The 12,930-nt window shown below is 45.2% G+C and overlaps 1 protein-coding gene across 1 annotated transcript in view; it reads left to right on the top strand.

Annotated features, from left to right (window-relative positions):
- DNAH3 (dynein axonemal heavy chain 3) overlaps positions 1-12,930 on the top strand; it is a 189,277-nt gene that overhangs the window by 141,803 nt on the left and 34,544 nt on the right. The window contains exons 46-51 of the mRNA XM_079946098.1: positions 73-216; positions 1,406-2,072; positions 3,268-3,433; positions 5,344-5,560; positions 7,776-7,958; positions 11,866-12,064. Of these exons, the coding sequence (XP_079802224.1) occupies positions 73-216; positions 1,406-2,072; positions 3,268-3,433; positions 5,344-5,560; positions 7,776-7,958; positions 11,866-12,064 (1,576 nt within the window). The remainder of the gene's footprint in view (positions 1-72; positions 217-1,405; positions 2,073-3,267; positions 3,434-5,343; positions 5,561-7,775; positions 7,959-11,865; positions 12,065-12,930) is intronic.

Genomic DNA, 12,930 nt, shown 5'->3' with positions numbered 1-12,930 from the left:
TTAGAAACTATTTGAGAACTACCACCTCAGTCACCACCTGCCATTTATTCAAATAATTAACTGGATTTTCAGGATGTAGAAAAGCTTATCCGGCTTTGGATCCATGAGGTTTACCGGGTCTTCTATGACCGTCTGATTGATCATGAGGACAGACAGGTCTTTTTCAACACGGTGAGGGAAACCACCTCCAATTGCTTCAAGCAGTCTGTGGAAAAGGTAAGCCAGACCCTGTGATCATTTGGCCTCAGAAATTGCCCCAAATATTTGACCATGCTAGTCTCAGATTTCAGATTGTCTTCCTACTAGAGACTTAGAGCTCCACTTTCTGAATCTCAAGAAACAGTGTATTGAGCCAACTAATCACTCAGTTTGCTGACATAATAGTTGGCCCAATTTCACTTCACTTCCCTGGTAACATATAAGTTTGGATACATTCAAACTTATGGTTTATGATATGATGTTATTGTTTATGATTAATGTAAAATGCATTTGCAAGGTCAGTTAATTTGTGAGTTGAGAAATAAATACACCATGAGTTTTCATGGTTTGATTGATGCCTTGGTAAAGCCCGAGTGAAAGATTGTCATGGTTTCCCATTTGTAAATATTTTCTCTTTTCTATTCTTTTTTTTTTTTTTTTTTTTTTGAGGTACGCAGGCCTCTCACTGTTGTGGCCTCTCCCGTTGCGGAGCACAGGCTCCGGACGCGCAGGCTCAGCGGCCATGGCTCACAGGCCCAGCCGCTCCACGGCACGTGGGATCTTCCTGGACCGGGGCACGAACCCGTGTCCCCTGCATTGGCAGGCAGACTCTCAACTGCTGCGCCACCAGGGAAGCCCTCTCTTTTCTATTTTGATATAAGTAAAGTTTTAAGCCTATGTATTTGCATCATCTAGTTCTACCTCTATTCTTAAGAAGCTACAATTTCTCCAAAGAAAAAATTACAAGTGTTTCATGTTGCATCCAGGGGCCAAGTGCAGAAGCACTGCCAGTTTTTAATATCAGGAAGAAGAGGCATCTAAAACATTTCTACTCTAGGTACAGAGTGGGGACCAGGGAAATGCCCGCACTTCTATTTGGTGAAGGAGCAAATACATTAAAAATGATGCCATCTTTCGACTACCTCCTCTTGGGATCTTACAATCTGACCACCAATGTTTTAATCACTTAGCAAACAGATTGACCCTTGCTTTCACACTCTTTTCTCAAATGTCCTTTCATCATAGTCTTTACAACCACGAGATCCACATATTTTGTTTAAAGAAAAAAAAATGTTGATGAACCATGACTTTGAAGAATGCTCAGAGGAAACAAATACATCCCCTGCTCCCTCCCTCTACATCTCTCAGTACCATGGTGGCTGGGGCTACTGGCTGAATGCCTAGTTGAGACTTACCTTTCCCACAGGTCCTCGTCCACCTGTCACCCACTGGAAAGATAGTTGATGATAATATCCGTAGCCTCTTCTTTGGAGATTTCTTCAAGCCAGAAAGTGACAAAAAAATCTATGATGAGATCACTGACTTAAAACAGCTCACAGTGGTCATGGAGTATTACCTGGAAGAGTTCAACAACATCAGCAAGGCCCCCATGTCCTTGGTCATGTTCAGGTTCACCATCGAGCACATCTCCAGGATATGCAGGGTCCTGAAGCAGAACAAAGGCCACTTGCTGCTGGTGGGCATTGGGGGCAGTGGGCGGCAAAGTGCCAGCAAACTGTCCACATTCATGAACTCATATGAGCTGTGCCAGATCGAGATCACTAAGAGCTACTCAGGCAATGACTGGCGAGAGGACCTGAAGAAGATCATGCTACAGGTCGGTGTGGCCTCCAAGAGTACTGTGTTCCTCCTCACCGATAACCAGATCAAGGACGAGTCATTCATTGAGGACATCAATGTGCTTCTGAACACGGGAGACGTGCCCAACATCTTCCCCGCTGACGAGAAGGCTGACCTTGTGGAGAAGATGCAAATGGCAGCAAGGACAGAAGGCGAGAAGATTGAAGCCACTCCTCTTTCTATGTATAACTTCTTTATTGAGAGAGTAAAAAACAACCTTCACATTGTCCTTGGTAAGAAGAAGCAAATTCAGTTTGCCCTTTTCCTCTGGGTATTTCAGGATCTCCTGTGCCTTAAGTCCATTCCTCTTACCGTGGTACCAGGAATGATCCAGCCAAGGCACTCACTCGCCCACGGGTCAGTGCCTAGAATTCCTTTGGAAACTTCCACTGTCCTGAACAACTGTTTTAAACCTGTTCCACTCTCCTCAGTTCTCGGAATTCTCCTCTGAACCCTCTCCTTCCTTTCAGTACAGTACCCGGCAACCTCACAGAACAGCACCTGGAGTTCTTCTCTCTATGAACGATATCTCCAGTCTATCCAGAAACTTAGGGGTCGTGTTTAATACTTCTCTCTTATTACCATGTCCTGTCAGTTTTCGCCTTCTCTCTTGCATATCTACCCACTTGTCTCTACCTCTGCCACCTTCATATTAGCTAAGCTGCTATCATCTCACCCAGACCTCACCTCTACAGCCTTCTAACTGTTCTATGTCTACTCTGTCCATTCCAGACCTTTATGTTCCACTGAGTCAGGATGGGGATTTTTTTTTCATGTATTGCAAATGTGATCGTTGCATATTTACACACATACACAAATAGATAAAGACCAAAATTCCTAACCTATAGTCTTATAAGGCAACCTGCCAGGCTGTCCTCTGCATCCTCTCCACTCTCATCTCCAACCAAGCTTCCCCTTCTCTCTTTTTTAGCCACGCTGACCTCCTCACACTTTCACCTGTGCATTATGCTTCCTCCCACCACACTGGGTCTAAATAAACAGTGAAGGGAATTTGGAGCATAGAATCCAACCTCTGTGGTTGGATGGGGATGGGGTCAGAAACAAGCTGATGGCCCCACAGCTCCCTTATGTCTGTGAGTCAGGACAAACAGAGCACGTGGGTCAAAGGGCTCAAACCACTCTGGCTATGTGACCCTAAGGATCTGGAAGGGACAATGTGGATACTGGAGATGAGCCAGAAGGTATTGTAATAAACGGAATTCCCATCACAAAGTGTCCTGAAAATATCCCATGATTCCCCCTGTGCTTCCCAGGCACTCATCCTGACTATTCCCAATCACAGCCTGGAGTGCCAATAGGAAACATGACTGCTCCCTTACCCCACCAGAATCCTTGGAAAGACCTGCCTGTCCCTTTCAGCCTCCTTGACTTGGAGAAAGAGAACTAACGAAGTCTACTTTTCATTAGCCATGAGTCCGATTGGGGACGCCTTCCGGAACCACCTGCGGATGTTCCCGTCCCTGATCAATTGCTGCACAATTGACTGGTTCCAGTCTTGGCCCACAGATGCCCTGGAATTGGTAGCCAACACATTTCTAGAAGATGTGGAGCTCGATGACAATATTCGGATAGAGTAAGTGTTAGCTGCATTTTAGTACGGCAACCAAATATTTCAAATGAAAATCTAGATATTGGCTCTATTCTTGTTGCTGTTTCAAAACTTATCATTTTATGTAAAAAAAAGTCTTATATTTTTAAATCACATTTAGATATTTAATAAAACACCTTTGCTGATAAAGAATAACATTTCATTGTTCAGAATTGTCCTAGGGATGCACTGTTGTCATAGCTATGAGAACCTGGATATAATACTATTGCTATTTCAATAGTCTTAGCGCATGCATTCTCAAGAGGGGTGATATTGCTGCCAAGGGGATGAAAACTGGTTCTTGTGAGGATTTTTTGTTATGAAAATAACTTTTTTTTTGTATAAAGCACAGATATACAAACGAAAAAAAAAAGCACTGAATTTTGGCTACAGTAAGAGAAGGGTTAAGACTGTTGACCACTCTAGGTGTCCCATGAAGGCAGGGGTCATATCACCTTCTTGTATACTTCTGTATCCTTAGTGCCTAGCAAGTGCCTGGTACATAGTAGGTTCAATTACTGCTTATTAAATGAATGAATAGAAAATGAAGGAATAGGTAGGTAGCAGTCAGAATATTCATGGCTTTTAAGAACTTTGAACTTTGTTCTCTAGGTCAGAAGACCCTTAACCTGGGTCCATAGGCTCATGAACAGAATTCAGAGGGACAGTGAATGTGAGTGGGGAAAAAGTACATCTTCGTTTTCACTGACATCTAACTGATACTTTGTATTTCTTTCAACGAATGTAGGCAATAAACCCCAGAAGGATTGTGTGACTTTGTTACCAGTAGGAATCAGTTATTTTCATAACTCACTCAGTCATTACAGATGCCCCAAATATATCATTTCCTTGAAAATGATGGTAGTTGTTAGATCTGCTGTCCAGTCTTACTATTTAATGCCACAGTCGGCAAATGATGATCCGTGGACCAAGTCTAGTTCACAGCCTGTTTTCGTAAATAATGTTTTATTGGGAAACAGCCATGCACACTACAGTGGCAGAGTTGAATAGTTGCTCTTGAGACCATGTGGCTCACAAGGCCTAAATTTTTTTTTTTTTTTAATTTTTGGCTACGTCACGTCTTAGTTGCGGCACGTGGGATCTTGGTTGGGGCGTGCGGGATCTTTCGTTGCAGCGCACGGGCTCTTTGTTGTGGCGCACAGGCTTTTCTCTAGTTGTGGCCTGCAGGTTTTCTCTCTCTAGTTGTGGTGCACAGGCTCCAGGGTGCATGGGCTCTGTAGTTTGCGGCACACAGGCTCTCTAGGTGAGGCACGTGAGCTCAGTAGCTGTGGTGCGGGCTTAGTTGCCCCGCGGCATGTGGGATCTTAGTTCCCTGACCGGGGATCAAACCCACATCCCCTGCATCAGAAGGTGGATTCTTTACCACTGGACCACCAGGGAAGTTGTCCCACAAAGCCTAAAATATTTACTATCTGGTCCTTACCAGGAAGAATCTGCTGATCCCTGATTTAATGCATAAATAAAATCACACATATTACTATATCATAAATTTGGTTTTTAAAATATTTTGAAAACTCTTTCAACATAATTGGTTTCCTTTGTAACCCTCTATATATTATATTATGCATTTTAAAACATTATTCTGCAAAGTCCAGAGTCTTCACCAGACTGACCAAGGTTAAGAACTCCAGCTTAAGCCCTGGTGAGTCACAAAAGTGATTAAAGATAGAAATTACCTAATCAAAGATCATTCTAGTAAGAATATATACTTCCCCAATCATTCTTGAGGCTCTGTTGACATGCTTCACAGAATTTGGGATTCTAGTAGGCCATAGTGAGCGGCTTTCTCACATCCTCACATCTGTGAACCGAGGCTGTACTGGATCTCTCTGGAGCACGTTGGGCCTGCCTGACCACCTTTGTGTCCTCGGCAGGGTCATCTCCATGTGCAAATATTTCCAGGAGAGTGTGAAAAAGCTGTCGCTTGATTATTACAACACACTTCGCAGACACAACTACGTTACCCCCACCTCCTACCTCGAATTGATCCTAACCTTCAAGACGCTCCTGAATAGGAAGAGGCAAGAGGTGGATATGATGAGGAACCGCTACCTGACAGGCCTGCAGAAACTTGAATTTGCCGCTTCACAGGTGAGCGCTGCCAAAATAGTACAGGGACAAAGGGGTCCAAGACCGATTGGATGCGGTAAAGCACTTGTTCAGGTGCAGAAGTCAAGAGAGCACCAAATAAAATGAAGACAGCCTCTGACCCTGTGCTCGCAGAACTCACCTCACTTGCTTGGCCTAAACCCAGCCCTGTCTGTCTTTAAGATTTTGATGTTTTGTTCATCATGGATCTTTTTGAACTAATTTTAACTTTTTACAACATTACAGTAAAATACTATTTATCTTGAATACTGAGTTCTTTGGAGCCCCCTTAAATTTTGTGCCCAAGGCAAGTACCTTACCCACCTCACCCTTGCCCCAGCCCTGGATACTCTCGTGGGGAGCTGGGCAGAATAAGACAGTGGTTAAGAGCAGGGCCTGGACTCAAATTCCAGCTTTATAACTTATCAGCTATAGAACCTTGACGATGTTATTTCACCTCTTAGGGCCTAGTTTCCTCTTCTATAAAAAGAAGTGATAATAACAGGCTTCACTTCATAGGGCTATTATGAAGATTAAATGAGCTGACACAAGTGTAACCCTTAGCAAAATGCCTGGCATATAAATTAGTAATTGATTTGTGCTTGAGCCACTTGACACAACCGTACTAAGGCATGGATTTTCAGCACCAATAAAGAACTAAGGAAGGGATATATGTATATGTCTAACTGATTCACTTCGTTATAAAGCAGAAAGTAACACACCATTGTAAAGCATTTATACTCCGATAAAAACGTTAAAAAAAAAAAAAAGAACTCAGGCAACTGAATGGTTTGCAGTAGGTTGACCTGTCAGTGAGTATAGCAGACCCACCAACATGCAGCACAGGGATGGGAAAGAACATCAGGGGTGCCTCTGTTGCTCTGCTCCTGCAGTTGCTGGGTCCAATTCAGGGTCCTTAGCTTTCAGAGAGATGTTGAAAATTGGAGTCTCTCCAGACAAGGGTGAGCAAACTGTGTTGAGCAGCAAAATGACCTGAGACAGTCTAGACCAGTAAAGAGAATGTGGTGCCAGTTAACATTACGTGAGCCCTACCACGTGCCTGGTGCTGTATAGGAGGAAGGTACTGTTATCACCACATTACGCACAAAGAGACCAAGGACCCAGAGAGGCCAGGCAACTTGCCCATGATCACACAGCTTCATGAGTAGCTGGTGCAAGTTGTGAGGCCAAAACTGAAACTTAGGTCTGCGTGACTGCAGAGTCTGTGTTCCTAATCAGGCCAGCATGCTATGCTTCTTCTCTCATGTGGGCTTTCTGTGGACAGTGGGTTCAAGGTCATGAAACCCTCTTCAGGTAAGCATCTGAGCTGCCTTCGAAGGCAGAATCAGGACCAGTGGGGAAAAACTGCCCGGGGGTAAATTCTAGCTCCTTATCTGGAAATCTAATGTGTTCAGCTGCCTGAAAAATGGCCCAGCTCCCCTGAGAGGTGGTGAGCTCCTCACCGTTAGGAGTGTTCAAACAGTGGCCAGAAAACTACTTGGCAGAAAACTACTTTTCTAGAGAGCATCAGACTGTTGGGAAAAAATGGCCTTGAAAGTTCCTTCTATCCCAGCTCTCTCAGTCATGTATGATTCCTTCACAGCCTTAAAAAATGTAGAGTTTTTTTCCTCCTAACTTTCTTTTGTTCTGTCTTTCGCTGCCCCCAACACTAGAGTGTAGGCTCAATGCAGAAGGAATATCTCTTTTTTTTTTTTTTTTTTTTTTTTGCTGTACGCGGGCCTCTCACTGCTGTGGCCTCTCCCGTTGCGGAGCACAGGCTCCGGACGCGCAGGCTCAGCGGCCATGGCTCACGGGCCCAGCCGCTCTGCGGCATGTGGGATCCTCCCGGACCAGGGCACGAACCTGTGTCCCCTGCATCAGCAGGCGGACTCTCAACCACTGCGCCACCAGGGAAGCCCCAAGGAATATCTTTTTTTAAGTGTTGTATCTTTAAAAAATTTTTTTGTTTACTGTTATATGTATAGTGCCTACCACAGAGCTTGGTAACTACAAGACATAGCATGAACTCAGTAACGAAATATTGAAAGATCGAAGAGAGAAACTCCAGCCAACAAATATGTACCCAGTACCATTAAAATCATTAGTATTTTCTGCGTGTGTCATAGGTTAGAGAATCGTTTCAACTTTTGCCAGCCATGCCACTTTCGGCATTGACATAGCTGACCCTGCACCCCTCCCACCTTCCTCTCCTTGTTAGGTGGCCGTCATGCAAGTAGAACTGACTGCCCTCCAACCCCAACTCATTCAGACCTCTGAGGAGACCGCTAAGATGATGGTGAAAATTGAAGGGGAGACGCGAGAAGCCGATGCCAAGAAACTTCTGGTGCAAGCCGATGAAGAAGAAGCCAATGCTGCTGCCGCCATTGCTCAAGGAATCAAGGTATAAACTGTGAGAGAGAAGAAAGGGAATCCGCATTTTCAGGGTTCATCTGTTATCTCACTAGAGCCTAACAAAATCTTGCAGGATATGCATGGTCATGCCCATCTTGCAGAGGAAAAATGTGAGGCTTGAAAGGATGCTTTCCCAGCATCACACAGCTAGTAAATGACACCTGGCTCTCTCCAGGAAGCATTACTGTTTTACAAATACTCTCCATCTCGCTCAGCGTCAGGTCCTATAAGCCCCAACAAGATCTAACCTTATCTCTTATTACTTTCCCCTCATTGACTCTTCTGGCCACACCAGCCTCCTAGCTATTCCCCCAAACAAACACAAGGCATGTTCCCATCCCAGGGCCCTTGCACTGGCTGTTCCCTCTGGCTATCTCCTTCACCTCAATCATGTTTTTGCTCAGATGTGGCTGGCATGTCATAGGTGTGGAGTAAATATTTGTCACATGACAGATTGTTGAATCTAGAGGACCCCATTTGAAGGTAATTCTTATACCAAAGAAGAACAGTCCTGGGAAGGGCTTCACCTATATTCAGATATTAGAAGAAAATCTGATTAATGTTCATGTTATATATTTCCCCAAGCACTTTCAAGTATACGGTTCCATTATCACAATGACTTTGGACTTACTAATGACAGCCATCAATGTCTAGAAGTCAACAACACTGAGGTTCAGTGGTGAATTGACTTTGCAGAGCCGCACAGCTAGTTGGTGGGATCAGACTCCAAGGCTCTTGGCACTTAGCTGAAGATGCTTGTCCCTGTGTCTCCACTTAGCAGTTAGAAATTTCTTCTGACCGTTCTTCAAACAAGAGCTTGCTTCCAAATAAAGTGGTTTGCTTACATTGGTCGATTCTTTTTAAGCTAATGGATCATTTCTTTCCCCCGTAACAAGGATAATAAATGATGTCAGGAGTACTGCAGAGTTGATTACATTTCATCCGCAAGCACTGTGCTTCACACGCCTCAAACAACCCTGCTGCTCTGTGCACTGCTAAGCCACAGAGGTCATTTTTATTTTATTTTTTGGGGTGTTTTTTTGGGGGGGCCTGTGTCAGGTCTTAGTTGTGGCCCACACGCGGGGTCTTCATTGTGCAGCGTGTGGGCTCCAGAGTGTACAGACTCACGCGCTTCTCTCTAGTTGTGCCTGGCGAGCTCAATAGCTGCGGCGTGCGGGCTTAGTTGCCCCACCCTGCGGCATGTGAGATCTTAGCTTCCCGACCAGGGATGGAACCTGCACCCCCTGCATTGTAAGGCGGATTCTCAGCAACTGGATCACCAGAGAAGTCCCCACAGAAGTCATTTTTAATTATAATTTTTTTAATCATAGAAACAAATGGTGTCATAACACATACAAAAGAATTTTTAAGAGCTCAACTTTAACACCTTTCCAATTTTCCAAGTTTTCCTCTACTTCCTGTTTATACACGTGGATAGTTCTGGTATTGCAATCATAGCATAATTGTGATTTGCTTTATGCTTTTTAATTTCCTTAACAGCTTATCACAAATGTTTTTCCAAAATGTCATATAATCATTTTAATGACCATTTTAAGTAGGTGCTTCACCTCTCAAGTGGCCATTCCCCTATTGGGCATTGAAGTCTGTTCCTTCCTGCCTTGTTTTCAGTGTTTCCAGAGTATCAACTGGAATCTCTCAACAGAGCTTTGGAGTTTTAAAAATGCACATGCCCAGACCCCACCCAGACTGAATGAATCAGAATCTCTGGGTGTGGAGCCTGACATGAGGATGCCCTAAATGCTCCTCAGTGACTCTGATGCAGAGTCAGCGTTGAGAATCACTGCTAGAGTTTGTAACTCTAAATGTTACAATTAGAGGCCTTTTGAGTCACTTAACAAACAAACTTGCTAGAATCCAGGCCTCAACCTTAGGAAAGAAGCAGAGCTACCGGGCCACTAGTTGTCTGGCACATTATAAGAAAGTGACACAGAACTATCAATAATAGGACACCAGGGGCACCTGGGATGGTTGAAATCTACTGAGGATCCAAAGATGTAGCTGAGCCAATACCTGTAGCCTCCTCGGCCACCAAACCCTTTCTGAAGCTGGTCATGAGAAGCAGCAGGGGGCAGCTCTGGTCCTTCCCCTCGTCTTGCACTCTGGCACATATCCTAGGGCTGAAGAAGGGGCAAACTAAATTGCCCCTGGGACTGAGCCATTCTTACCATCCAAAGCAGGACGTTCCATTTTGATACTGGGGACATCTAACGTGGCTCATCTGGGAGTGGGGGTTAATATAAGGAAGCCAAATAAAACCTTGCTATAAATGTATAGGAAAAGCAGAAAACCTAAAATAAAGAATCCATGATATACACACGCGTGTATATATACACATGTGCACACACCTGTATGTAAGAAGGTGGAACCTCCTTTATTTTGTTTGCTTATCACAATAAACGTGCAGGACATAGACTTCGACACATGCTACTTTTAACATTCTCTTTTGAAGTTTCACTTCAGTCATGGCTGTGTGATCAGTCCCTGCGCTGGGAGGCTAACAGAAAATTCACTGAGTGGGGAGCCAGGGGCCCAGGGTTGGAGCTTGGCTCGTTGACTAACCAGCTTTGTGACCTTGGCTAACTCATTTTCCCTCTCGAGTCCTCGTTTCATTGTTGTTGTTGGAGGAGGATTTGGTAATTGAACTGCTAAATGCAGTTGTATTTGCAGGGGATTGGGTCCAGCCCTCCCCACCCCACCCCACCCCCCGGCCCACCCCACAGATACCAAAATCCGCAGATGCTCAAGCCCCTGCCGTCTGCCCTCTGGACCTGTGGTTCCAAATCTACAGGTACAGAGGGCCAACTGTAATCTATGAAATTCTGAAATCTTATAATGTTAATCTTCCCTTTTTTAAAAAAAATTGAGATATAATTCACATACCATGAATATTCACCTTTTTAAATCATGCAATTCAGAGGTTTTAGTATATTCACAAAGTTGCACAACAATCACCACTATCTACTTCTAGAACATTTTCATTACCCAAAAAGAAACCTGTACCCATTAGCAGTCGCTAGCCATTTCTCCCTCTGCCTAGCCCCTGGCAACCACTAACCTACCTTCTGCCTCTGTGGATTTTCCTTTTACGCACATTTCATGTGAATGGAATCATAGAGGGGGTGGCATTTTGTGTCTGTCTGGCTGCTTTCACTTAGCATAATGTTCTCAATGTTCATCCGTGTTGTTGCATGAATTGTCACTTCATTTCTTTTTATGGCTGAATAATATTCCATTATGTTAGCTTTGCTTTCAAACAAAGAAATAATGGGCAAAACATATACGGTCTCCTTTTCCCAGAACTCACTACCCAGCTCTAATCTCTATCCCCATTCCTCCTCCTGAAAGTCTTGCCTTAAACTCCACCCTGTCCCCAGCTCCACCCCTACCCCATCTCTGAGCTACAGTGCATCCCAGACCCTCACCCCATCTCTGACATTCTCCCACCCCCCATGCCTTATTCTTCCCCAAACTTGCCCTAATCCCCTTCCCATCTGTCACTCACCCCTAGGCTTCATTCTTTACTTCATCTTCTCAACCCATCCTTGATCAATGGGTATGAGGTCACTGACTGCATATATCTCTTGGGAATTCGTTAAAAACCAAAAGCATGATTTTTTTAAGATCGCAAAACAGGTAAATTCTCAAATGTCCAAGGCATCCAAACCACAGCTCCCAAATGCGTGCATGCTTCCCTGCTGCCTGTGAGAGCCACCCTCGCCATGCAAACCTCCGGGAGGGAGCAGTGTCCTGGAAGGACACTGGGGCGGGAGGCACCTCTTCTCCCTTCTGCTGCTTCCCCCAGGAGCAGAGCTTGCTTCACGCCCGGTGTGCCGGGCGCCAGGCACTCACCCCTTCTGTCTCTGTACCGCCTGCAGAACGAATGTGAAGGGGATCTGGCAGAGGCAATGCCGGCTCTGGAGGCTGCACTCGCTGCACTGGACACCCTGAACCCGGCAGACATCTCACTGGTGAAGTCGATGCAGAACCCACCAGGTCCTGTCAAGCTGGTCATGGAGAGCATCTGTGTGATGAAGGGGCTGAGGCCAGAGAGGAAGCCGGACCCTAGTGGCAGCGGTAACCACCCCACAAACCCGCACCCCTCCCGACCCAGCGGCCTGCACGGGCTGTGCTCCCCTGGCAGGAAGGCTGCCAGCACCCCCGCTCATCCGGCCCCAGGCCTGCAGGCAGTATCGTGGTGTCTTGGGGGAAATAAGAAAGGCACCAGGATGCGTGTGCGCTCACTTGTGTTTCTTCACCATCCTCTCTCCTCTCAGTCAGTAAGGAAAATGCAGCCATCTTTGGGTGAAGCCAAGCTCAGTCAAGGCCCCTGCCTACAAAGCATTACAAAAATGAAGGTCATGGAGACAAGAGGACTGATAGAGAGCAAGCACACAGAGTAGTGTGTGGGTGAAAGGAAGAGAGAGAAACAGAAAGAGCTAGAGAGAGAAAGATAAAGGAGAAACAGAAAAAGAGACAGACACAGAAAGAGATACCCAGAAGAAAAACAGATAAGAGAATGAGACAGAGACAGAGACAGAGAGATGGAGAGAAAGAGATAGAGACTGAGAAATAAATGGGGAGAGACCCAGACACCTAGACGCCTTCATATGCAAGCACATAGACACGAAGAGATCCTGAACAGGGAGAGGGAGGTTGGGAGGGAAAGAAATCAGGAGGGAGAAAGACAAAAGGTGGGGAGGTGAATGAGGGAGGGAGAGACTCTTAACCATGTCAGATATAGAGAGACAGAGAGAGAAAGATATGGGCGGGAGAGAGAAACAAACAAAAACAGGCAGAGAGACAGAAAAGCTGAAAGTGAGAAATGGAGACAGAGACCCCCAGAGATACAGAGACATACGAAAATAGAGAGTGAGTGGGAAGAAAAGAGACCAGAAAGACGAGAGACAGAGACAGGGAGACAAAGACACACAGAGAGAACA

Source organism: Stenella coeruleoalba, assembly GCF_951394435.1.
Source record: "Stenella coeruleoalba genome assembly, chromosome: 15".
NCBI lineage: Eukaryota > Metazoa > Chordata > Mammalia > Artiodactyla > Delphinidae > Stenella > Stenella coeruleoalba.
Note: the sequence above shows the minus strand (reverse complement) of the source record. Positions and strands in the feature narration are given on the sequence as shown.